The sequence below is a fragment of the Moschus berezovskii genome, chromosome 4, assembly GCF_049115385.1.
Source record: "Moschus berezovskii isolate FMDL1 chromosome 4, NW_MosBer_1.0, whole genome shotgun sequence".
In the NCBI taxonomy this organism is placed as follows: Eukaryota; Metazoa; Chordata; class Mammalia; order Artiodactyla; family Moschidae; genus Moschus; species Moschus berezovskii.
Genome location: NC_142463.1, coordinates 37,023,260 through 37,047,449, shown reverse-complemented (window position 1 = coordinate 37,047,449; position 24,190 = coordinate 37,023,260). Strand labels below are relative to the sequence as shown.

The following is a 24,190-nucleotide window of genomic DNA, read 5'->3' as shown; positions in this document are numbered from 1 at the left end:
TGTGGAAGAAGGCTGCGATTCTGAGGATGGTGAGCAGTGTGGGCCTTGGCCTACAAAGGCCTAGGTCTTAGGACACTGACAGTAATGAAGACTTAAAAGGATGCACAGCAGCCAGGGTAGACTACAAAAGGTCTTGGGCACCAATCTTAAAAGGGTTTTCTTTACTCATTAAGGCTAAGGTGGTATCCTGTGGGATCTATGAATGAATGAATGTCCCAGTAATGCCATTAGGACAGTTATACTCTTATACATATACACTATATTACTATTAAAATTATAAGAAAAAAGTAGGATGATGATCACCTTTTAAAAATCCTAAAAAGTAAAACATATACATATGAATGCATTACCATTTGTCAATGGCTAATCACGTTTTTCCAGTGGTCATGTATGGATGTGAGAGTTGGACTGTGAAGAAAGCTGATCGCCAAAGAATTGATACTTTTGAACTGTGGTGTTGGAGAAGACTCTTGAGAGTCCCTTGGACTGCAAGGAGATCCAACCAGTCCATCCTAAAGATCAATCCTGGGTGTTCATTGGAAGGACTGATGCTAAAGCTGAAACTCCAATACCTTGGCCACCTCATGCAAAAAGTTGACTCACTGGAAAAGACTCTGATGCTGGGAGGGATTGGGGGCAGGAGGAGAAGGGGACGACAGAGAATGAGATGGCTGGATGGCATCACCGACTCGATGGACATGAGTTTGGGTGAACTCTGGGAGTTGGTGATGGACAGGGAGGCCTGGCGTGCTGTGATTCATGGGGTTGCAAAGAGTCGGACACGACTGAGCGACTGAACTGAACTGAACTGAATCAGCTGTGCTGTGGCAGCAATATACCCTCCAAGTTAATAAGACAATCTAGTCTCCAGCTCACTGTTGGTATTCCTAGAACACTTCATAATATGGCAGCAACTTCTCCATTCCAAGTCATAAACTTGCTGCTCATAATGCTTCATTCTCTAGGTTTCCAACATCCCTACACCAGAACATTCCAGTATTAACCAAGGACTCTTGGTGCTAGAATTCTAACACTAACCATGGTTACCTTCTTGCTGTTTCCCTGTCTAGTCTCAGGTTGCAGATTTCTTCAAGTTCCTTTGGGTTAGTCTAAAAGTATAGACTCTAGCACTGCCCAGATTTAACCTTTTGCCTACTTGTTTTGACTTTGGATAAATGACTTAACTAGATCCTTAATTTAACTCATGTATAAAAATGAGAGTAATATCTTAACTGACATGTTTATTGCAAGGATTAATTTTATGTAACATACATGAAAACCTATGCTTAGCAGACAGATTCTCTTTCCCTCTACCCCTGTATTCCCTGCCCATACCTTGTATCCCACTTTCTGGACTTTTAAGAAATAAGAACAGATAGAACCTGAGCTTGTGAGAATCAGGATAGCTTGCCTTGCTTGATCTGACATCTTGTCGTGAGACTGACTTGCTTACTCAGTCAAGCTTGCAAGACTGTAACGCAGTGAATAGAGGGTATGAACTTGAAATAAAAATATTTATTTTTACTCCACCTCATTCCTCAAAGAATTTGATGCAGCTTGAAACCAACTTCAACAATGCAAATTTTATCTACAAGTGGTATTTTGAAGTAGAAAGGGGATTAAAAAATAAAATTTAAATATTTGATATCTTTTCCCTTGGTATTGGGACCTAGAATACCATAGTCAGTGTAGATATGTGTTCTTTTAATGTTAGCCAGAAACTTCTATTTTAAACCATTAAGCATCACAGGCACAATACCTAAGGCCTATATGATCTTTTCAAGATCTGCAAAGTTATCTGAAATATGATGAAAATTATTATTAGGTTTTTGAAGTATAGTTGATGTATGATACTATGTCAGTTTCAAGGGTACTGTAGGCATACTTTTAAATAAAAACAAAGAGAAGTCTTTGTGGGACAGCAACAGTGTGTGTGTGTATGTCTGTGTGGGAATCGGGGGGAATCCTATACCTTCTCCTTGGACTGTCTGGATTATATCATAGCCAAATACAATCAATAACCCTTTGATCAATGGAACAGGGTGGTGACAGGTACTTTTAATTCACTGTTGTTGGTGATTATTGACAAGCTGGTAATGATCATGCTGCAGGGTGTCACTCACGCTAAGGGCATTAGCATCCTTTTAAAGGTCAAAAACAAATTATTTTAAAATGCAGAATTTCTTAGAAATCCAGAAGCTTCAGAACTTCTTTAAACTAGGTTCACACTATAAGCTAGGGAATACCTGAGACACTCAGGATTTCAGTTCTTTCCCTATGTCTCACATTAAAATATTTAATTTTTCCTGACAAATTCTTGGCTATCAAACAAACTACATGGCAAAATGCTGCCAAAAGGTGTATGAAAAGGAGATTCTGAAGGCAATTTATGTCTTTAGGAGGCAAAAGGTAAGCAAAAACCCAAGGCAAAACTGTATCAAATCAAAGCAAAATTATACTTACTCTGTGACACTCTTACCAGCTCAGTCACACTAAAAACACCTGATGTGACAAAACTGTCCTGGAAGCCCAAATGTCCTGGGGAAACAAAAACAAAAGAAACAAAAGTGTCATAAATAGAAGACATTTGACGAGAGAATTCCAAATATCAGTTTCATTGTGATTAGAAAATGTGAAGTCTAATTTCATATTCTGTTCTAGTTAGAGTTATGTGGGAGGGTACAGTCATTTAGTTATGTAGATGGTTTTTTGGTTTGAATCTTTGAATCTGGGGGTCATGGAAAGCTATGACACAACAACTGGGTGATTTTTGAAATGGTTAAAAAAAGAGAGTTCAACAGGAAATCTGAAACAAAAGACGATTTAAATAAATGGTTACCTTGGCTGACCTCTGAGACCTTCACAATTGGGATGAAAACACCCTACCTAAGAATCAGCTAGGATAGCTAAATTCCATAACAGTTTTTAAACATTATTCTCTAAAGAAACATCTGATCGGGATTAGCTATCCATTCATTCAAACCAAACAAGATTTAAAGATGTTCCCTTCACTTCAAGAGGCACCACTGTGTGACTCTTTAAAAAGCCAGCCTGCAAAGAACAAGCCCCAGACCTTGAACCATAAACACAAATTCTTTTGAGCACAAATAAAACTTTCTAAAAAGGTAATCAACAGTTCAGAATGACTTAATCTCTGAATTTTGCATCTGCTTTATTTTTGCTGGGTATAATTAATTTCACTTAAGATATCTGATATTACATCTAATTATCCACTGCTTATTTATTTGTATGGTATATTCAGGAACATATTTATAAATGCAAGAAATACATAATTTCTCCATGTCATTTCCCTCTCTGCCTCTAAAGTTTTCTGATTGTATCACAGGTGGAATCTAGTTGAGAGATCTGTCTATAGAACTAGTGTTAATCTCCTGCTTTAAAAATAGGGTCAAGGAGAAGCAGTTGGTGGAAGGGATCTTTTTTTAATAACTATTCTTTGAAATAAGAAATATACCTTTAAGAAACACAATGTAAGAAAATGGACTCATTTGAATGTATAACAAATAATCCATAAATATGGTTTATGTTAGTGATAAAAGTTAGATTTTGCCCACTACTAAAAGGAAGTTTACCTGTCTATGCACCAATAAATTTGTTAAATATCATGCACATAAATGCATGCAAAAAGAAATCACCAAGTTTGGAGAATTATAAATGGACCTACAAATTATTCTTTTTCTTTTGGTTAAATTGGACTTTTGCATAAGAAAGATGTTTTGACTGAGAATTAAAAGACAATATTCAGTTAATTTTTACATCAAACACACAATCTACAATATTTTAGATGAAGTGGCTCTAATTTTTAGAATATGCAATAATCATACTTTGTTTTTTAAAAATAAAATGGCACCATGTGTGGGGATGGATGTTAACTACACTTCATTGTGGTGGTCATTTCACAGTATATACGTAAACTGAATTACTGTCTTGTACACTTGAAATTCACATAATGTTTACGCCATTTATATCAATTAAAAAAAAACACATATATACACCACCATTTTTTTTAAAAAAAGACAAAATTCATTTGAAGAAGTGACTAAGAAATTTCACTTCTTAAAACAACCCACACCCAGGTATTCGCTTGACCTTTACTTGGTAGGTGCCTGAGATGTTGCTGCCTCTTGGGTTAAAAGAACTGAGAAGTAAAAATAAATAAATAAATAAAACTCTAACAAAGTCCTAGCAAAACAGAGCATAATATCTCTTTCTACTGTGACAATGTGAACATCACATTTACCCTACAGCCCATAACAAAGGAAATCCAACCACAACCTGCATTAAGTTTGACTTAAGACCCATCTAACAATAGCAAGGAAATTCAGAGCTGAATGCGAAAATCTGGGTTGATCTCCAGCTCCTACTCATCTCTGTCTGTGTCACTTGCTTGCGGGCTGATACTTGTTTCAGTTCCAACCTGTGAAATTCCTTATTTTAAGGACGACTTAACATGAATTTCTGAGCAGAGTGAATGTGAACATACTTTAATCCTGCCTCCAGAAAAAGCAACCAATGTATTTTGAAAACTGAGTTTAGATTAGCGCAAAGACTCGGGAGGGAGAAGCCCAAGTATTCATCCATTCAAACCATCATCCTGCTTCTTTTCTTTTGTCCACCTCTTAAATGATGGTGTTCTCCAGCATTTGTGCTCATCTGTACTTATTATATATTCCCTGTGTTAGTTTATTTCCATGCTACCAGCTACCAGGCTTGACAGTGTGTGAAAACTAGAAAAATATGTGCTTGGTTCATCATTGTATTTCATACCTGAGACAAAGCAGTTAGCAAGTGCATATTTGTTGAATGAGTGCATGAATGAAACTATAGGTCAATGACTCCCAATCTTTAACTTTTGCCAAGATCTCTCCCCTGGGTTCCAAAAACATAAATCAAAATATTTATTAGATATTTCTATCCAGATAGCCTACAGGTATCCTTAGACCCAACATGTCCAAAGTCGAGTTCCTTTTCTTCTCTCCAAAAATCTGTTCTTACTCTTTGAATTCTCTACTTCAACGAGCCATCCACTGTTCATCTCATTTTCTATGTTTATGTCATCCCTGACTCTCGCCTCTTGCAAACACCCACAGGCAACGGATCCCCCCTGATTCCACTCCATGCATGTCTCCATCTCTTCCTCTTGACCGTGGCACTGGCTCTTCCCACTTCTCACCAGCATGATGGGACAGCCTCCTACGGTCTATATCATCAGTCTTGGCTTTTCCTCTAGTCTGCTTCCCACACTGCAGCCAGAAATGTCTCCCTAACAGGCAAATCTGATGATTCATTCATTTATTCAACAAATACTTCTTGGGCACCTCCTCTGCGTCCCCTGTGTCAGACACTGGGCCAAGGATTTAAGACACAGTCCCTACCTTCAGTAAATTTACAGTCTAGGATTAGATACAGCTGAAAATGAGTGCCAAAGAATGGATGCTTTTGAACTGTGGTGCTGGAGAAGACTCCTGAGAGTCCCTTGGACAGCAAGATCAAACTAGTCAATCCCAAAGGAAACCAACCCTGAATATTCACTGGAAAGACTGATGCTGAAGCTGAAGCTCCAATACTTTGGCCACCTGATGTGAAGAGCTGACTCACTGCTGGGAAAGATTGAAGGCAGAGGAGAAGGGGGTGACAGAGAATGAGATGACTGGGTGGCATCACATACTCAATAGACACGAGTTTGAGCAAACTCTGGGAGGTAGTGAAGGACAGAGAAGCCGGCGTGCTGCAGTCCCTGGGGTCGCAAAAAGTCGGACATGACTTAGCGACCGATCAGTGACAACAAAGGGAATAAATAATATTAAGGACACAAATAGGAAGAGCTTTAGAAACAGTGGTCAGGGCAGGTCTCTCTTTATGCACTCCAGACATGGCTTGGAATGAACAAACACAGCTCAAATTGGGCTCAATATGCTTTCTTTCCTTTTTTATAAAAATGTTGACAGAACTTCTTATTTCTGTCTCTTATTCTCTCTCATCTCTAGCAGTGAAATCAAGCCAATATGCATCTGAAAAACTATTAAAATGAACCACCCAAACAGTCCCTTCAAACTAAACAGGACAAGGACAGGACAGACAAGCCATTTACACAAAGCTGCCAATCAAGAAGGTGATAGCAGGTTCCCTGAGGAGAAGTGTCTGGGCTGTCCTATTGTTGTGATTATGGTTCATGTTTTGGGAGACCAAACAAAAACAGGATAAAGTACAGCATTATTCAGTGGACATAAGGGGCTAAAAAAAGTCTAGTCCCACACTTAAGCTAGCATCTTGTATGATCCTGAAAGTCACTGTAAAAATAACAACTGGATCCTCCTCCCCTTCCAGCAAACTGCTTCCTAAAGTCTATTTTAGTGGAATGTCTGTAATTTAGAAGACGAAATATATGTCAGTGTACAAAAACCAGAAAAATAAAAAAGAAGTATTCACAAATCCTGAAGGAACCAACCCCTCACAGTATCATGAAATTGAGTCACATTGCCTTGACTACTTCATGTTTATAATAAGTCCCCAAGGAAAGACCTGTGTAAACACTCCATGTAACTTTAAATGACTATGAAACTGGTTTTGTTCCTTCACCAATTATTTGGAAACCCACTGATGAACTCTAGAAGACAACAACGAGAAGTGAAACCTGAGAAATGATGGAAAAAATGACACAGCTAATGTAATTACTAAGCAAACCTGAGCAGATTAATATTTTGTTCTTACTAACACAAACCAAATCACAAAAATGACTTTCAGGGAAATAACACTAATCTGGGTGGTCTTCTTTATTGTAAGATGAGAGAAAAATAGAAATGACAATACAAAGGCAAATTTAAGTACTTAATTCTGAATTCAGATGTTAGCATTGAAAGATCTTCAGATGGGAAGCTGAGTAAACATTCCCAAAAGGTCCCAGGATTTACATTTTGAGTAGGGCCTCTCAGAAATGAGTGCAAAACATATACTTTGGTTAAGTATGCCTTAGGTGAAAAGCCAGACTGCACACTGTACTGACTGTTCAATTCTGAACTACTGTTCAGGAGCAATTGTATAGGAGATTCAAATAAAGACCAGATTCTTTTTCATTTTAGATAAAATGGCTGAAAAAGTTCAGTCACTGAAGTCTTGTTCAATGAATTCACAATTAGAGTATAGATTTCAATACCTTGGAGTCATACTCACAGTGGGGAGGGATTAGACTTTCTAGAGAGGCAGAAATACAAAAAGCTAAATTCTTTTATGGGTGGTTAGGAAAAGCAGCTTTCTTTACCTCGATGATATCAGCAGTTATTATGGAAAATGCTATTAGAAGTCCCTTCATCTTATGAAGGAACTGAATATCTATCTACCTATTAAAGGAAAAAAGCTTGATTTGCAGAGACATAGGTAACATCACCGACTCGATGGACATGAGTTTGAGTGAACTCCGGGAGTTGGTGATGGACAGGGAGGCCTGGCGTGCTGTGATTCATGGGGTCGCAAAGAGTCGGATGACTGAGCGACTGAACTGAACTGAACTGAACTGAGGTAACCTTGCAGAGAAGTTCAGAGGTCAGGGAAGAAATAAGTGGTAACAAACCATTCGGAGGGCTGGCCTTTAAAGAAAGTTGAAACATCCATTAAACAGAGTTGATGCATTTGAGGAGGAAAGTGTATACATGAGGTGGTATGTTTGTTTGTTCTGTTGGAAAAACAAAGGCAGGAAGCTGCAGTGGCTCAATGGTAAAATAATCTGCCTGCCAAGGCAGGAGACATGGGTTCCATCCCTGGGTTAGGAAGATACCCTGGAGGAGGGCATGGCCACCCACTCCAGTATTCTGGCTTGGGAAATCCCATGGACAGAGGAGCCTGGTGGGCTACAATTCATGGGGCTGCAAACAGTTGGACACGACTTGGCAACTAAACAACAAGAACAAAGGCTCTCAGCTCTAAATGATCAAATTTCATCTAGCCAATGGATGGAGGCACACTGCATACACGGGTCCTTTCAAATGTACAGCCTGCTCTCCATATAATGGGATGCAGAACCCACAGATGCCAAAGGCCAACCGTGCCATTTTACACAAGGAACTTAAGCATCTGAGGATTCTTGTATCCTTGGGGGTCCTGGAAACAAGGGCCATGCATATGGAAGGATGACTGTAATCTCTATCCTCTCATGGTAGATATGGTTCCATCACTAGTAAGACAAGCCAGTGGCCAGACCTGTTCATGCTTGAGTTCCTCAAAGAGAAAGAGGTCCCTCGTGGTCAGGGGAGTTCCATTCCACAAGTACTTGGGACTGTCTGTGACATGCAGGACTAAATCCTGAAGACACTGCTCTCACAGAACTCACGTTCTCCTGCTCCTGAAGAAGAACTGACCTCATCAACTCTGTTCCTCCCTGGAATTTTCATTCCTGCTTCGGTGAACTCCCAGCTGGCTTCTGAGCCACCCAAGGGAAGGGCATGTGGCTCCTTCCTCTTCTCCGTCCCCCACGGTTCAGTCCATACTCATCAGCTGTGCTCAGTCAATCCTGCTGAGTAGAGCGTCAGCTTGACCTGCCTCCTGTAGTAGGCTCCTTCTCTTTATCTGACAGTGATTTGTCTTCCTGTCCTCCTTCAGCACCCCTACAACAAACCAGGCAAGAGCAGGCTATGTCTTCTGATCTGACTCTGCCCACAGAGCCCAGCACAATCCGTTTTCTAGGTGTGCAATAAATATTGATTCAGTGATTCAGATGAGCACCTTGAGACACCCTTATTTAGTAGCCCTCTAAAGCACTATGTAAATTACTTTAGTTTACCTCCAGTCACATGTTCCTTCTATACTTTTCTTTTGTAATATCTTAGACAACAGATTTTTTTAAGGGGGATGTAAATATGTCTACTGATCCATTAAACCCAAATTTAAAATTTTTGGTCTGTGGACAGAGTCCACATGGGATGGCAAAGCAATAAGAAGAAGCTGTGACCCCGAATGATGGTGTAGAGTAGAACCTCCCTGCAAACTTAGCCTATCATCCGGAACAGTTACAAAAATAAAAATAGATTTTAATGTACTTTAACCACCTTATTTTTTTTTTTTTAGTCTTTATTATAGTAGCCTAGTACTTAACCTAACCAACATAAGTGCCAGTCTTTCCCTTTAGAATCAAAAGTGCCACAAATCAGCAGTCCAGTCTGCAGACACATTTTGCTTGGTTAGCAGAATACTAACTTTTTTTTTTTTGCACATGGAAGTTTTTAAACTGAGTATGAGCTTGCAAATATACCACATTCCCCAGTACTCTTTATTGCATTTCATTTATTTAAATGTTCTGTAAGGCCCTTCTAGCCAAAGAAATTTGTGATGCCCGATGCATATCTTCTCTTCATGTTCATATACTAGCACAGTAGAGACAGAACACATGGTTGGTTGCTGTGTTTTGTCTGATAATAAAACCATCAGTATTTCATGATTTCTTTGAGAATACAGTTTAGATGTATTAGCTAGGTATTTAAAGCTCTTCCAAATCTGGCCTCTAATATATCTTCTCAGCATTTCAGGTAGTAGTTCCAACATCATGCAAATATTGGGTTGGTCAAAAAGTTCATTCAGGTTTTTCCATAAGATGTTACAAAAATCCCAAACAAACTTTTTGGCCAACCCAATATATACTCTGTGTTGCAACCAAGATGTCCCACCTGTTGTTCTCCAAATACGGGTATGTTCCATCCTCCATGTCAGGGTTCATATCAGCACTTCCCAAACCCTGTTATGTAGAATGTGTGTATGTGTGTGCGCGCACATGTGCTAAGTTGCTTCAGTCGTGTCTAACTCTTTGCAACTCTATGGATTGTAGCCTGCAGACTCCTGTCTCCATGGAATTCTCCAGGCAAGAATACTGGAGAGGGTTGCCATGCACTTCTCCAAAGGACCTTCCTGATAGTTCCCCCAAGTGCTCCACCACAAATGAATTAAAACAAAATACAGGTACATATAAGATAAAGATTTCCATAGTAAAAATAGTTCAGAAAACACTATCACAACCACCCTTAGAGAATGACAAGGAACATTTACATATTAAAGCCTTTGAGAGTTTCTTACAAACTTTCTTACTATCATTTAACTCACAATTTCCTAAATAATTTGACAAAGACACCATTTGTTTTTGGCAAATGTCCTTCTGTTCATACAGTGTTCTGCTCCTTTTCCTATTTCCCCCCATTTGGTTTATGTACTACAGAGCTGAGGGGAAAGTAGAATCTGAGCTCTTTGAGCTAATTCACACCTTTACGGCAAGGCTAAAGGATATTCCCAATCTTAACTTGCAATCACTTTAAAATATCCAGATTAGGCAAACGGATCAAGCCAGTAAAGATAAGTTACCTCGCTGAAAAATTAATAGATAGAACAACTCTCAGTTCAGTTCAGTTCAGTCACTCAGTCGTGTCCAACTCTTTGCGACCCCATGAATCACCTAGGTAGTGTTAATTTTCACCAAAAGCACAGCTTTCATTTATCCAGTATGTACTATGTGTTTGCTACTCTGCTACATACTTTAGATGTGTTAGCTCTAATTCTTCCTTAACCCTGTGTAGTTGGCAATATTTTGATTTTATAGAAAAGGAAGCTTAAGCTCATTGAGGTTAAGTGACTTGCCCAAGGTCACACACCTAGTGGCAGAATTAGGATTAGAACACAGGTTTGATTAGTTCTCTTTATCTAATGTATTTTATTGCATCTTAATCCAACAAATACCAGAGACTTGATTATCCAATCTAACCCAAAGGCCTCATCATATCCTTTTACCAACTCCTGCAGTTAATAAGGGAAGAGTAGTATTAAATTAAATTTGATGGCTCAACTTCACTGTAAAGAGGGTTTATAACTTTGACTTACAAGTGATTAGGCATTTAATTAAAGGACTATGTCTAAAAGACATCAAAACATCTAAATAAAAAGTGGTTAAAGATTTTTACTTATTTGTATGTCTAGAAATATGGGATGCATAGTATCATAGAATGAACTGGAAATGATGGGATCTTAAAGATCACCTAGTAAAGGACGAATCATCATCGTGTCATAAAGAATTTTAGACTAATAAAATAATGAGCTTTGACTTTTAAAAAATAATTAATTAATATGTTTGCCGTGCTGTAACTTCACTTCATTTTTCCTCTGAAACAGGCAGAATAAATCTACTCTCTCTTCCATTTTGCTGCCCTTCACTTATTTAAAGACGGTTGTCAGCCCTTAATTTTCTCTTCCTTAGGGTAAATATTCTCTTTCATTGTTTTGTCATGTGAGCCAATTAATTTTCCCATTGCCCTTAAACATTTAGAATTATACATTTATTAGACCTATAATGAGCATAAATGGATATTCCTCAAGTGGACCCAACCACAAATTAGTTTTGTACAAAAACAGAGAAACACTTGCTTTAGAAAAAAAATTTTTAAAGCACCATAAAAAAAAGGTTCTTAAAGAGAAAATTTTGCTTCATGTTAGGAAAAAGTAACTTCCATATAATTAATATAATGATTAGTATTTTATAAATATATTAAAACTAATGTTATCTTTCAATGCACCATAAACTGAAAAGTATTTCTTAATTAACCTGGTTTTGAGTTAAAAGAGGCTTTCAAGCAAACTTATTGTTTCTATGTTCTGAACCAAAGTTTTCTCTAAACTTGGACAGTAACAATTGTTAATCTGCAAATGGAACAAACTATTTGTAACAGCTTCAGTTTCTGCTTTCAAACTCATACATACTGGAGAAAAAATAAGGAAACGCATTCTCTGAATACATCAGAAACTGATTACCTTAAATGAAATAGACATGAAACTAGATCACCTGAGGGCTACCCTGGTTTATGGATGTAAAACAGGAAAAAAAAAATTAATGCCTATCATTCTATTCTTCCTTTTCAGGTTTAATTCACATGGCTATGAAACCATTCACACAGAGCCTGCATGCTAAACCACCTGAGGACACATGCAATGACAAGGAGAGAAGATGACCAGGAGCCAAGTGCTAATTTTAAGACACTCAACACCGACTTCAGTTCACGGAGCACAAGAAGAAAATCACTGATGAACTGAAGCAACACATTTTAAGAGAATTCTTACAATGACTTGTCTAAGACTACAAAAAAAATTACAAATAGGTGGATGTCATTTTCTAAATATATAATAAAATAAAGTTAATGTTTAGAAACACAAAATACAAACAGCAACCATCTTTTTTAAGGTCATTTGCTTTGTGCAATTCCTACTTACCCAGAAATTTCTTAGTTACTGATGCCATAATTCACAGCGTTTGTTAAATTATAGGATCTATAGTATACAATTCTGCAGATACTATGGCATGCCACAAATCGTCCAGGCCACTAAACTTTGAAGTTTGCTGGCTTAGCACAAACACAAAGTATTTTAGAAGTAGCAGAAAATTCTTTGTGAAATATAACAGAATGAATTAGACTGTTCAGGCCATGTCGTGTTAGCACAATAGGGGAACACTTTTAAGACTTTAAAGTCATGTAATACAATTCTAGGCTGGATTTTTCTTGTTAGAAAAAGTAGAATGGGAGTGATTGGAAGAGAAAAGGGCCAATATTTGACAACAGAAATCAGCATAACCTTTTAACTGCAGCAGCCATGGGTGACTGCCCTTTGACCTTGAAAGATTATGTGGGATTTCAATGACAACAGCTGGAAGTGAGCATGTGTGAATGGAGAACACAGATCTGAGGCCTGGTACAAAAGGCTGCACAATCTCTGCCCAGATCAGAGTGCTGATTAGAAATTGTTTCCTGGTTCTGGCTTAATAGAGTGTGATAATGAAAGGTTTTGTCTTTTTTTTTTTTTTTAATTCTTCCAGCAAGAAATCATTGGTAGATTTCTTCCAAACCCATTCTCCCCTTTTAGCCCCTCAAATCTTCTGGGTTTTCATGTATAACAGCCCCATCATTTTTAAGGATATATTAAAAACAAAACTTTGTTTCAAAAGCTACCTCTTACAGATAAAGTTGAAGTTCTTGAGTTTGTCTACTGCATTTTAGAATAACCTCTATTTGGCATGTTACACAGGGTATCATTTTTTATCTAAGGATCTGTCATACACACACATACATACATACATGAGAGTTCAATAAAAGCAGGAACTGTAATCGCTCATTGTTTTAATTCTACCACTTATACAGTGACTAGTATATGACTGGTCCTCACTATATGACAAGGGAACACAGAAACGAAATATTTATTCTTATCCATTTATCCTTTTTATTTTCTCGGCATAAAAAGGTAGATTCCTACATGAACATGAAGAACATTTTCTTCAACCAACTTCATACATAAATTAGCAAATTTTGGTTACATCTTTAGGTATGTTTACTCGATAAGAATTTATGAAAAAGATGACTAATTACTTCCTTTCAAAGATAAGGTAACTTAACCAAGTAGATATAGAGATTTGACTGCTTGGTGAATGAGGTCATTTCGAGCCATAAGACCCCAATGAATGATGTTCACTGAGCTAAAATTAGCACATAAACTGATGCAGGTGCAATCTCAAGTTCCTATGTGGGATCCCCATACTTGCTGACATTGCTCTGAAACTACCCAAATGATGCCACACTATTACTGAAAGGACACTGAGTTATGACTCATTTATGTTGTTTTGGTTTTACCATGCATTCTATCTTACCTTCCACTGCTCTGGATTTTGTTAACTCCTCTAGCTCTGGATTTTGCTAACTACTCTAGTTTCTGTATCAAATGAACAACTCCTTAGTTTCAGCAGAAGGTGGCCTTTCCTTTATGCAAATAGTACTCTGAGTTGGGCAAAAACCAACCTGACTGTGTGGTATGAGACAAGCAGAGGCTGGTGAAACTGCCTTCCAAAGCAGACAGGGGTTGTCTGCCTACGTCCTTCTATAGCAACTCTAGATGTTATTCCAAACAAGCCATGGGACAGATTGTTTTTTGGAACAGACCGAATCCATTTGCCGGTTCAAAATTCTATAAACAGAGTATTAAGGAATTCAATTCCCACAGCAACTATATGGGCGTTGGCTTCAGTTTTATGGGAATTTCTGCCAAGCGCACATATTTGTACAACTATTGGTTTAGAGTGTCCTCTGCAACCCCAAGCAGGAGGGATCATTTCTTGTGATCGCAGTTCACTTTAAGGACTGAGTCTTACTGGTGACAGGTACACATGATAAATGTTCCAGAAGCCTGACCTAATTTCCCTTGAAGTGAGTGTTTTGCTAAGAACATTCCCTCAAAGTGTCAGCTTGCAACCAAGGATTCAAACCTGCCAGTGGCCATTCTTCTTAGCGAGTTATTACCATTGCTTTTAAAGTTCACTCAAAAGGAAGCTAATTCTGCCTCATTTATCAAACTTCTTCAGACTTACTGCTGCATTTAAATAAGTTATATATCTAATGTAAAATAAGAAATTATAAAACATACTCAGTCGCATAGTTTTCAGTTATTTGTGATCAGAAAAATAAAACATTCTGGGCTTAATATAAATTAACATGAACTTGCAATATACTTGTCTTTTCTCTTGTAAAGAGATCAATATGGCAACATATTCACTTATCTTGTCTTTCAAAAATTATATCTGCAAGGTATTATTTATGTATCATATAGTAGTAGGGAAAATATTGCAGAAATTAGAATCCCAAATATCCTAAGCCTCAGTTTCTGTAGCCATAAAATGGCACTAATGGTTGTACCTACCTCTTAAGTTTGTTGCTAGGAATAATGAGATAATGTATTTAAAATAATTAGCCAAAAGTCAAAGCTCTATCTTGGTAAATGTCATGTTGCACTTGAAAATATGTGGCTTTTTAAAAAATTTCTTTTTATTTTGAATTCTAACATAATTCCACAATGATAATACTACAGACCCCATATGATTTTAATACCTTTGGACCATAAAATCTGTGCACCCTGTTTTATGTCCCTGGATATGTTCCAGTGTCACCTGGTTTATAGTCTATGGCAACTTGAATAGACCTTGTATCCTGATGTTGTGTGAAAACTGTATAAATCTTAATTATGTTGAATTATTTCATAGTACTCAAAAAATGGTAGCTATTATTATAATAATAAATTATGTTTTAGATGTTAAATCTGGAGAAGGAAATGGCAACCCACTCCAGTGTTCTTGCCTGGAGAATCCCAGGGATGGGGGAGCCTGGTGGGCTTCCGTCTATGGGGTCACACAGAGTCGGACACGACTGAAGTGACTTAGCAGCAGCAGTTAGCAGATGTTAAATCAATAGAAAAAATTTAAAAAACAGGTGGGAATAACTATGATCTTTTGATGTGAAAAAACAAATAATGTAGTATCTATGTAAAAATTGTATATACAATAATGATATTTTATTTAAAAAGAATTTCTGAGTAAAAATGAAACTATTTTCTAAAGCAAGTAACACAAAACTTATCATTAAAAACAAATCTTCTGGTATTTCTTAGGTTTTTGTAAAGTGAAATAAAAACAGTACTTGGTCTCCAAATTGTTTGAAATAGATTGAGCATATATTTTAGTAATCTGATTCCTATATTTACTAATAAATATATTTACTCAGAGTGTTTGTAAAAATATAATTAGTTATAATTCCTAAAATAATTTTAAATACATATTTATTTTTTAAATGCACAATAACTATCTACCTGGGTCAAGCATTATCATAGGTATGGAAATAAAAATTTTGGTTTCCTATTTTAGGGGTGATAACTATAGATACTCAACCAAGAAAAAGACCCTCGGACGATTTTCTTTTTAAGTAGACCAAGTTTTATCTAATTTTTCAATAAAGCATATTTAGGAGTATTTAGAAGGAAAGTTATGACCAACCTAGATAGTATATTAAAAAGCAGAGACATTACTTTGCCAACAAAGGTCCGTCTAGTCAAGGCTATGATTTTTCCTGTGGTCATGTATGGATGTGAGAGTTGGATTGTGAAGAAAGCTGATCGCTAAAGAACTGATGCTTTTGAACTGTGGTGTTGGAGAAGACTCTTGAGAGTCCCTTGGACTGCAAGGAGATCTAACCAGTCCATTCTAAAGGAGATCAGTCCTGGGTGTTCATTGGAAGGACTGATGCTAAAGCTGAAACTGCAATACTTTGGCCACCTCATGCGACTAGTTGACTCACTGGAAAAGACTCTGATGCTGTGAAAGGTTGGGGGCATGAGGAGAAGGGGACGACAGAGAATGAGATGGCTGGATGGCATCACCGACTCTGTGGACATGAGTTTGAGTGAACTCCAGAAGTTGGTGATGGACAGGGAGGCCTGGCGTGCTGTGATTCATGGGGTCGCGGCGAGTCCGACACGACTGAGCGACTAAACTGAACTGAACTGAAAGAATGATAGCATACTTATTTTGCCAGTTACATTTTATTTTTTTAAAGAATTTGATTTGCTGAAAATTCTTACTGGTAACTAAGTGCAAGTTGCATGTTCTAGAAAACAGGTATTTAGAAATCTAATTTTTTTTTCAGTATTTTTCAGATGAACACTGTATTTAAACTTTTTAAGATGTTAAAATACTTAGGATACTATAAAAATGTCTACAAAAAAAAGGAATATTAACACTGAATGAAGAAATACCTTTTTGAAATGAACTACTCTCAATACAGGGCCTCCACGCTTGAGCTCCTTAGTTCACCATGGACAGAGAGAAAGCATCAATAAAGACAGTCGTGACTCCTTATAGCTTTAAATCAATGCTAAAAGAATTTGCCCTTTTAGGCAGAGGAATGAAGGACATGTTTCCCTCTACTGACTTTGATCAGTGAAGCTCTTTATGATTCAGGCCATTTCCTTGATTTTAGGGAACAGAACATTTGCATGACTTGCAGAGTGAACCAGTAAGTCTCAGACCCGGCTTTACCTAAGCTGGAGCACTGAGTTTTTAGAATTTCTGCAATGTGTCTTGTCTGGGTTGTCAGCATTTTGAGAGGGATTCCTTCCAATGTCCAAAACTACCCTGTATGCTGTAAGACACTTAGCGTCCCTGACATCCACCACTGAATGCCAACAACAACCCCTCTTTGTGACAACCAAAACTGTCCTCACACATTTTTAACTCCCCCCAAGGGGGGAAAAGGCTTCCCCGATAGCTCAGTTGGTAAAGAATCTGCCTGCAATGCAGGAGATCCCGGTTCAATTCCTGCTACCCACTCCAGTATCTTTGGGCTTCCCTTGTGGCTCAGCTGGTAAAGAATCTGCCTGCAATGCAGGAGACCTGGGTTTGACCCTTGGGTTGGGAAGATCCCCTGGAGAAGGGAAAGGCTACTCACTCCAGTATTCTGGCCTGTAGAATTTATGGACTGTATAGTCCACAGGAAGGCAAAGTGAGTGACTTTCACTTTCACTTAAGGCGGGGAGGGGTCATTTGATCCTTCGGTGAAAAACTCTCTCTAGTGTATAAACACTGTCTTACAAATCTCATTAGGTAATTTTGATATCAGGTAATTTTGCCTACTACTGAACTGACTTATTGACTCTACAGTTAGAATACTGAACTGACTTATTGACTCTACAGTTAGAATGCAAACTCTTAAGTCAGGGAATGATTCTTACAATTCTTTTGAGATTTCATTTCCTTAGTCATGCCCTCTACCCCTCATCCTTACGCTAGTATCCACTTCAGATATTACAGATAGAATTTGACGTTTTTAGCTTTAAACTGAAGGCTAAAATTTTAAATTTAACTGTAGAAATACAGTTAGCATTTCAAAATGACAAAGTTTTGTTTTGTTTGGAGGGCTCTCATATATATGGTTCATAAACATAAAACACAATTTTGCAAGATCTTAATTTCAAATATTGGTTCATTGGCCTTTATGCGTATGTGAATACGTTGGCCGAACCTCTCTGATCTCTTATTGCCAAGAAGATACGTTTACTGTTAATAATTTACCAGTTCAGTTCAGTTCAGTCGCTCAGTCATGTCCAACTCTTTGAGACCCCATGAATCACAGCACGCCAGGCCTCCCTGTCCATCACCAACTTCCGGAGTTCACTCAAACTCATGTCCATCGAGTTGGTGATGCCATCCAGCCATCTCATTCTCTGTCGGCCCCTTCTCCTCCCGCCCCCAATCCTTCCCAGCATCAGAGTCTTTTCCAGTGAGTCAACTCGTTGCATGAGGTGGCCAAAGTATTGCAGTTTCAGCTTTAGCATCAGTCCTTCCAATGAACACCCAGGATCAATCTCCTTTAGAATGGACTGGCTGGATCTCCTTGCAGTCAAGGATTCTCAAGAGTCTTCTCCAGCACCACAGTTCAAAAGCATCGATTCTTCGGCGATCAGCTTTCTTCACAGTCCAACTCTCACATCCATACATGACCACCATATGGGAAAAACCACAGCCTTGACTAGAAGGACCTTGGTTGGCAAAGTAATGTCTCTGCTTTTTAATATACTATCAAGGTTGGGCAAAACTTTCCTTCCAAGGAGTAAGCATCTTTTAATTTCATGGCTGCAATCAGCATCTGCAGTGATTTTGGAGCCCCAAAAAATAAAGTCTGACACTGTTTCCACTGTTTCCCCATCTATTTCCCATGAAGTGATGGGACAAGATGCCATGATCTTTGTTTTCTGAATGTTGACCTTCAAGCCAACCTTTTTCACTCTCCTCTTTCACTTTCTTCAAGAGGTTTTTTAGTTCCTCTTCACTTTCTGCCATAAGGGTGGTGTCATCTGCATATCTGAGGTTACTGATATTTCTCCCGGCAATCTTGATTCCAGCTTGTGCTTCTTCCAGCCCAGCGTTCCTCATGATGCATATAAGTTAAAGAAGCATATAAGTTAAAGAAGCAGGGTGCATATAAGTTAAAGAAGCATATAAGTTAAAGAAGCAGGGTGACAATATACAACCTTGATGTACTCCTTTTCCTATTTGGAACCAGTCTGTTGTTCCATGTCCAGTTCTGACTGTTGCTTCCTGACCTGCATACAGGTTTCTCAAGAGGCAGGTCAGGTGGTCTGGGATTCCCATCTCTTTCAGAATTTTCCACACTTTATTGTGATCCACACAGTCAAAGGCTTTGGCATAGTCAATGAAGCAGAAATAGAAGTTTTTTCTGGAACTCTCTTGCTTTCTCCATGATCCAGCGGATGTCGGCAATTTGATCTCTGGTGCCTCTGCCTTTTCTAAAACCTGCTTGAACATCTGGGAGTTCACAATTCACATATTGCTGAAGTCTGGCTTGGAGAATTTTGAGCATCACTTTACTAGCGTGTGAGATGAGTGCAATTGTGTGTTAGTTTGAGCATTCTTTGGCATTGCCTTTCTTTGGGACTGGAATGAAGACTGACCTTTTCCAGTCCTGTGGCCACTGCTGAGTTTTCCAAATTTGCTGGCATATTGAGTGCAGCACTTTCACAGCATCATCTTTCAAGATTTGAAATAGCTCAACTGGAATTCCATCACCTCCACTAGCTTTGTTCGTAGTGATGCTTTCTAAGGCCTACTTGACTTCACATTCCAAGATGTCTGGCTCTAGGTCAGTGATCACGTTATCGTGATTATCCTGGTCATGAAGATCTTTTTTGTACAGTTCTTCTGTGTATTCTTGCCACCTCTTCTTAATCTCTTCTGCTTCTGTTAGGTCCATACCATTTCTGTCCTTTATCAAACCCATCTTTGCATGAAATGTTCCCTTGGAATCTCTAATTTTCTTGAAGACATCTCTTGTTCTTCCTATTCTGTTGTTTTCCTCTATTTCTTTGCACTGATCGCTGAGGAAGGCTTTCTTATCTCTCTTTGCTATTCTTTGGAACTCTGCATTCAGATGCTTATATCTTTCCTTTTCTCCTTTGCTTTTCACTTCTCTTCTTTTCACAGCTATTTGTAAGGCCTCCTCAGACAGACATTTTGCTTTTTTGCATTTCTTTTCCATGGGGATGGTCTTGCTCCCTGTCTCCTGTACAATGTCATGAACCTCCATCCAGAGTTCATCAGGCACTCTATCTATCAGATCTAGTCCCTTAAATCTATTTCTCACTTCCACTGTATAATCATAAAGTATTTGATTTAGGTTATATCTGAATGGTCTAGTGGTTTTCCCTACTTTCTTCAATTTAAGTCTGAATCTGGCAATAAGGAGTTCATGATCTGAGCCACAGTCAGCTCCTGGTCTTGTTTTTGCTAACTGTATACAGCTTCTCCATCTTTGGCTGCAAAGAATATAATCAATCTGATTTCAGTGTTGACCATCTGGTGATGTCCATGTGTAGAGTCTTCTCTTATGTTGTTGGAAGAGGGTATTTGCTATGACCAGTGCATTCTCTTAATAAACTCCCAGGAACCCCACAAATACTATTTTGTTTCTTCTTGACAGCGTCTTTGTACCTGAAGTCCACAGACTCTCTAGAAATATGAAATAACATATAACGCTTGAAAATAAACATTTCTTTTCTATTTTCAGCTCTCAGAGAAAGAATGTAGGTTGAAATAAAAGAGACCCAGAGCCAAAATGCCCCACGTCCCTATTGCTAACACCAAACCAACTACATCAGTACGCTCAACAGGCCAATTTCTGAAGTTGCAACTACTATCAAAAGAGATAGGGAGAAGCTAAATGGAGTTTTTCTTTGTTTTTTTTTAAGGTGCTTTAATTCTAAACCTGAAGTTTTCTCTACAGCTTGGTTCATTCATCAATAATCTATGTCAATCTATGAGCTAAATATAGATGATAAACTTGGATCAGATACTAACATACTCCCTGTCCTCAGTTTAGCAAAACACTTTTCAAAGAAGAACTAGTAAGAAGACTGGGTTCACGCCAGCAAGACCCAATTCAAATGTCATCACCTTTTGATTTCATCTGTGTCCTCAGAGCATCACAGCCCTCTCTACATTGCATGCTCAATAAATAATGACAACTGTCATAAAACAATGGAAGCGTAAGTGATCAAACTTAATGGGATCAAGGATAAGCCTATGACTAGGAAGCCAAGTGTGTATGTTGGGAGCAGGGGAGATAGCAAGTATTACCGCTAGATAGAGGTTTGGAGAGTTTTCAGTTTGGACAACATTCTCTAAGTAATGGTCAGACTTAAATCATAATTTAATGTATTATTATTATTAGGGGAATGTTATTCATAGTTTGAGGGGGGTAGTTCACTGGTAAAGAATTGCCTGCCAATGTAGGACATGCAGGTTTGATCCATGGGTCAAGAAGATCTCCTGGAGAAGGAAATAGCAACCCAAGCCAGAATTTTTGTTTAGAAAATCCCATGGATAGAGGAGCCTGCTGGGCTAGTGGGCTCCAGCCTAGTTCAGTTCAGTTCAGTTGCTCAGTAGTGTCTGACTCTTTGCAACCCCATGGACTGCAGCATGCCAGGTTTCCTTGTCTATTACCAACTTCCAGAGCTTGCTCAAACTCACGTCCATCAAGTCAGTGATACCATCCAACCATCTCATCCTCTGTTGTCCCCTTCTCCTCCCACCACCAGGGCCTTTTCCAATGAGTCAACTCTTCACATAAGGTGGCCAAAGTATTGGAGTTTCAGCTTCAGCATCAATCCTTCCAATGAATATTCAGGACTGACTTCCTTTAGGATTGACTGGTTGGATCTCATCGCAGTCCAAGAGGCTCTCAAGAGTCTTCTCCAACACCACAGTTCAAAAGCATCAATTCTTCGGTGCTCAGCTTTCTTTATAGTCCAACTCTCACATCCATACATGACTACTGAAAAAACCATAGCTTTGACTAGACAGACCTTTGTTGACAAAGTAATGCCTCTGCTTTTTAATAGTCTATATAGGTTGGTCATAGCTTTTCTTCCAAGGAGAAAGCGTCTTTTAATTTCATGCCTGCAGTCACCATCTGCAGTGATTCTGGAGCCCAAAAAATAAAGTCTGTCACTGCTTCCATTATTTCCCCATCTATTTCCCATGAAGTGATGGGACCAGATGCCATGATCTTCATTTTTTGAATGTTGAGTTTTAAGCCAGCTGTTTCACTGTCCTCTCTTACTTTCATCAGAGGTGCTTTAGTTCCTCTTTGCTTTCTGCCATAAGGGTGGTGTCATCTGCATATATGAAGTTATTGATATTTCTTCCGGCAATCATGATTCCAGCTTGTGATTCATCCAGCCCAGCATTTCACATGATGTGCTCTGCACATAAGTTAAATAAGCAGGGTGACAATATGCAGCCTTAACATACTCTTTTCCCAATTTGGAACCAGTCTGTTCTATGTCTGTTTCTAACTGTTGCTTCTTGACCTGCATACAGATTTCTCAGGAGGCAGGTAAGATGACCTGGTATTCCCATCTCTTGAAGTATTTTCCACAGTTTATTGTGATCCACACAGTCAGACTTTGGCATAGTCAATAAAACAGAAGTTCATGTTTTTCTAGAACTTTATTGCTCTTTTGATGATCCAATAGAAGTTGACAATTTGATCTCTGGTTCCAATGTCTTTTCTAAAACCAGCTTGAACATCTGGAAGTTCATGGTTCACATACTGTTGAAGCCTGGCTTGGAGAATTTTGAGCATTACTTTGCTAGCATGTGAGATGAGTGCAATTGTGCAGTAGTTTGAACATTCTTGTCCTGTGGCCACTGCTGAGTTTTCCAAATTTGCTGGCATATTAAGTGCATTACTTTCACAGCATCATCTTTTAGGATTTGAAATAACTCAACTGGACTTCCATCCCCTCCACTAGCTTTGTTCATAGTGATACTTCCTAAGGCCTACTTGACTTCACATTCCAGGATGTCTGGCTCTAGGTGAGTGATCACACCATCATGGTTATCTGGGTTGTGAAGATCTTTTTTGTATAGTTCTTCTGTGTATTCTTGCCACCTCTTCTTAATATCGTCTGCTTCTATTAGGTGCGTACCATTTCTGTCCTTCCTTTATTGTGCCAGTCTTTGCATGAAATGTTCTCTTGGTATCTCTAATTTTCTTGAAGAGATCTCTAGTCTTTCCCATTCTACTGTTTTCCTCTATTTCTTTGCACTGATCACTGATGAGGGCTTTCTTGTCTCTCCTAGTTATTCTTTGGAACTCTGCATTCAAATGGGTATGTCTTTCCTTTTCTTCTTTGCTTTTAGCTTCTCTTTTTTTTCTCAGCTATTTGTAAGGGCTCCTCAGACAACCATGGCTACATGGGGTACAGTCCATGGGCCATAGTCCAGGGGGTCGCAAAAGAGTTGAGCATAACTTAGCAACTAAACAACAACAACAACAATGCATAGTTCATTTTTATAAGTAAGACGTGGTTCTCAGTTACCAGCTTTGTGACCCTGAATAAGCCAATTAAACTTCCATTAATTAATTCAGACAACACTTGTCAAACATTATTTGTTCCGGGCACTGATAGGCATTGGGGTGTATATCTTGAACCTTCAGGTACCTGCAGTCTAGTCAGGGAAGCAGGCCAATATCACGACAATTTCAGTACAACTTGATAAAGGCCCTGATAGTAGAAGCAGACCCTGAGAGCACAGAGGTCGGCCCTAGACTAGTCTGAGTGTTAAAGAAAGCTTCCTGGAAGGGCAGTGATGGCCTGTACTGTCCCCCAAGACCAGCAGGGTGAGCACTGCAAAGTGGGGGAGAGTTGCACAGATTCTCTGTGGGTAGAAAAGTAACCCTGGAGTGACGCTAGCGAATGTTACTGAGGGCTCAGCCTGTGCCGGCTATTCATCTCAGCTTTCCATGTGTTATTTTCTCATAATCTTCAAAGTGCTATGAGGCAGCTACTCTTCTGTCCTCATTTTTATAGATGAAGCAAACTGAGGCCAGCTAAGCCAAAAGTCATGCAGATAGTGACTGACAGATTTGAGATTTCCACTCAAGCAGTCTAATTAAAGAACCCACGCTCTCAACCATGGCTCCGTAACTGCACAGATACGAACATCTATTCCACAGGCCCGGGCACTGAGAAAGGCTTTGGCAGATGACAACACGATCATGAGAACCACTGTCACCGCTGTATACATACAAACATCTGACCTGCAGATCTAACTACATGAGATTTTCTTCCCACTAGATGATGGGCTCAGTGGAGTCTAACCAAAAACTGAAACTCCAGCTTTACAGTCAAAAGGAAGTGCCCTTCCCCAAACAGCCCCGTGGCAAGGTTATTTCTTCCATATCAGTACCACTAAAACCACAAGCTCTTAGAACACTTTGGATCCCTTAACACCACTTCCCTCCAACCTCTTCCCCAT

The 24,190-nt window shown here is 38.8% G+C and overlaps 1 protein-coding gene across 5 annotated transcripts in view; it reads right to left on the bottom strand.

Moving 5' to 3' along the window:
• NFIA (nuclear factor I A) overlaps positions 1-24,190 on the bottom strand; it is a 413,568-nt gene that overhangs the window by 138,963 nt on the left and 250,415 nt on the right. For all 5 annotated transcript variants that reach the window (XM_088835345.1, XM_055402525.2, XM_088835344.1 and 2 more), the window contains exon 4: positions 2,464-2,538. In XM_088835345.1, the coding sequence (XP_088691471.1) occupies positions 2,464-2,538 (75 nt within the window). The remainder of the gene's footprint in view (positions 1-2,463; positions 2,539-24,190) is intronic.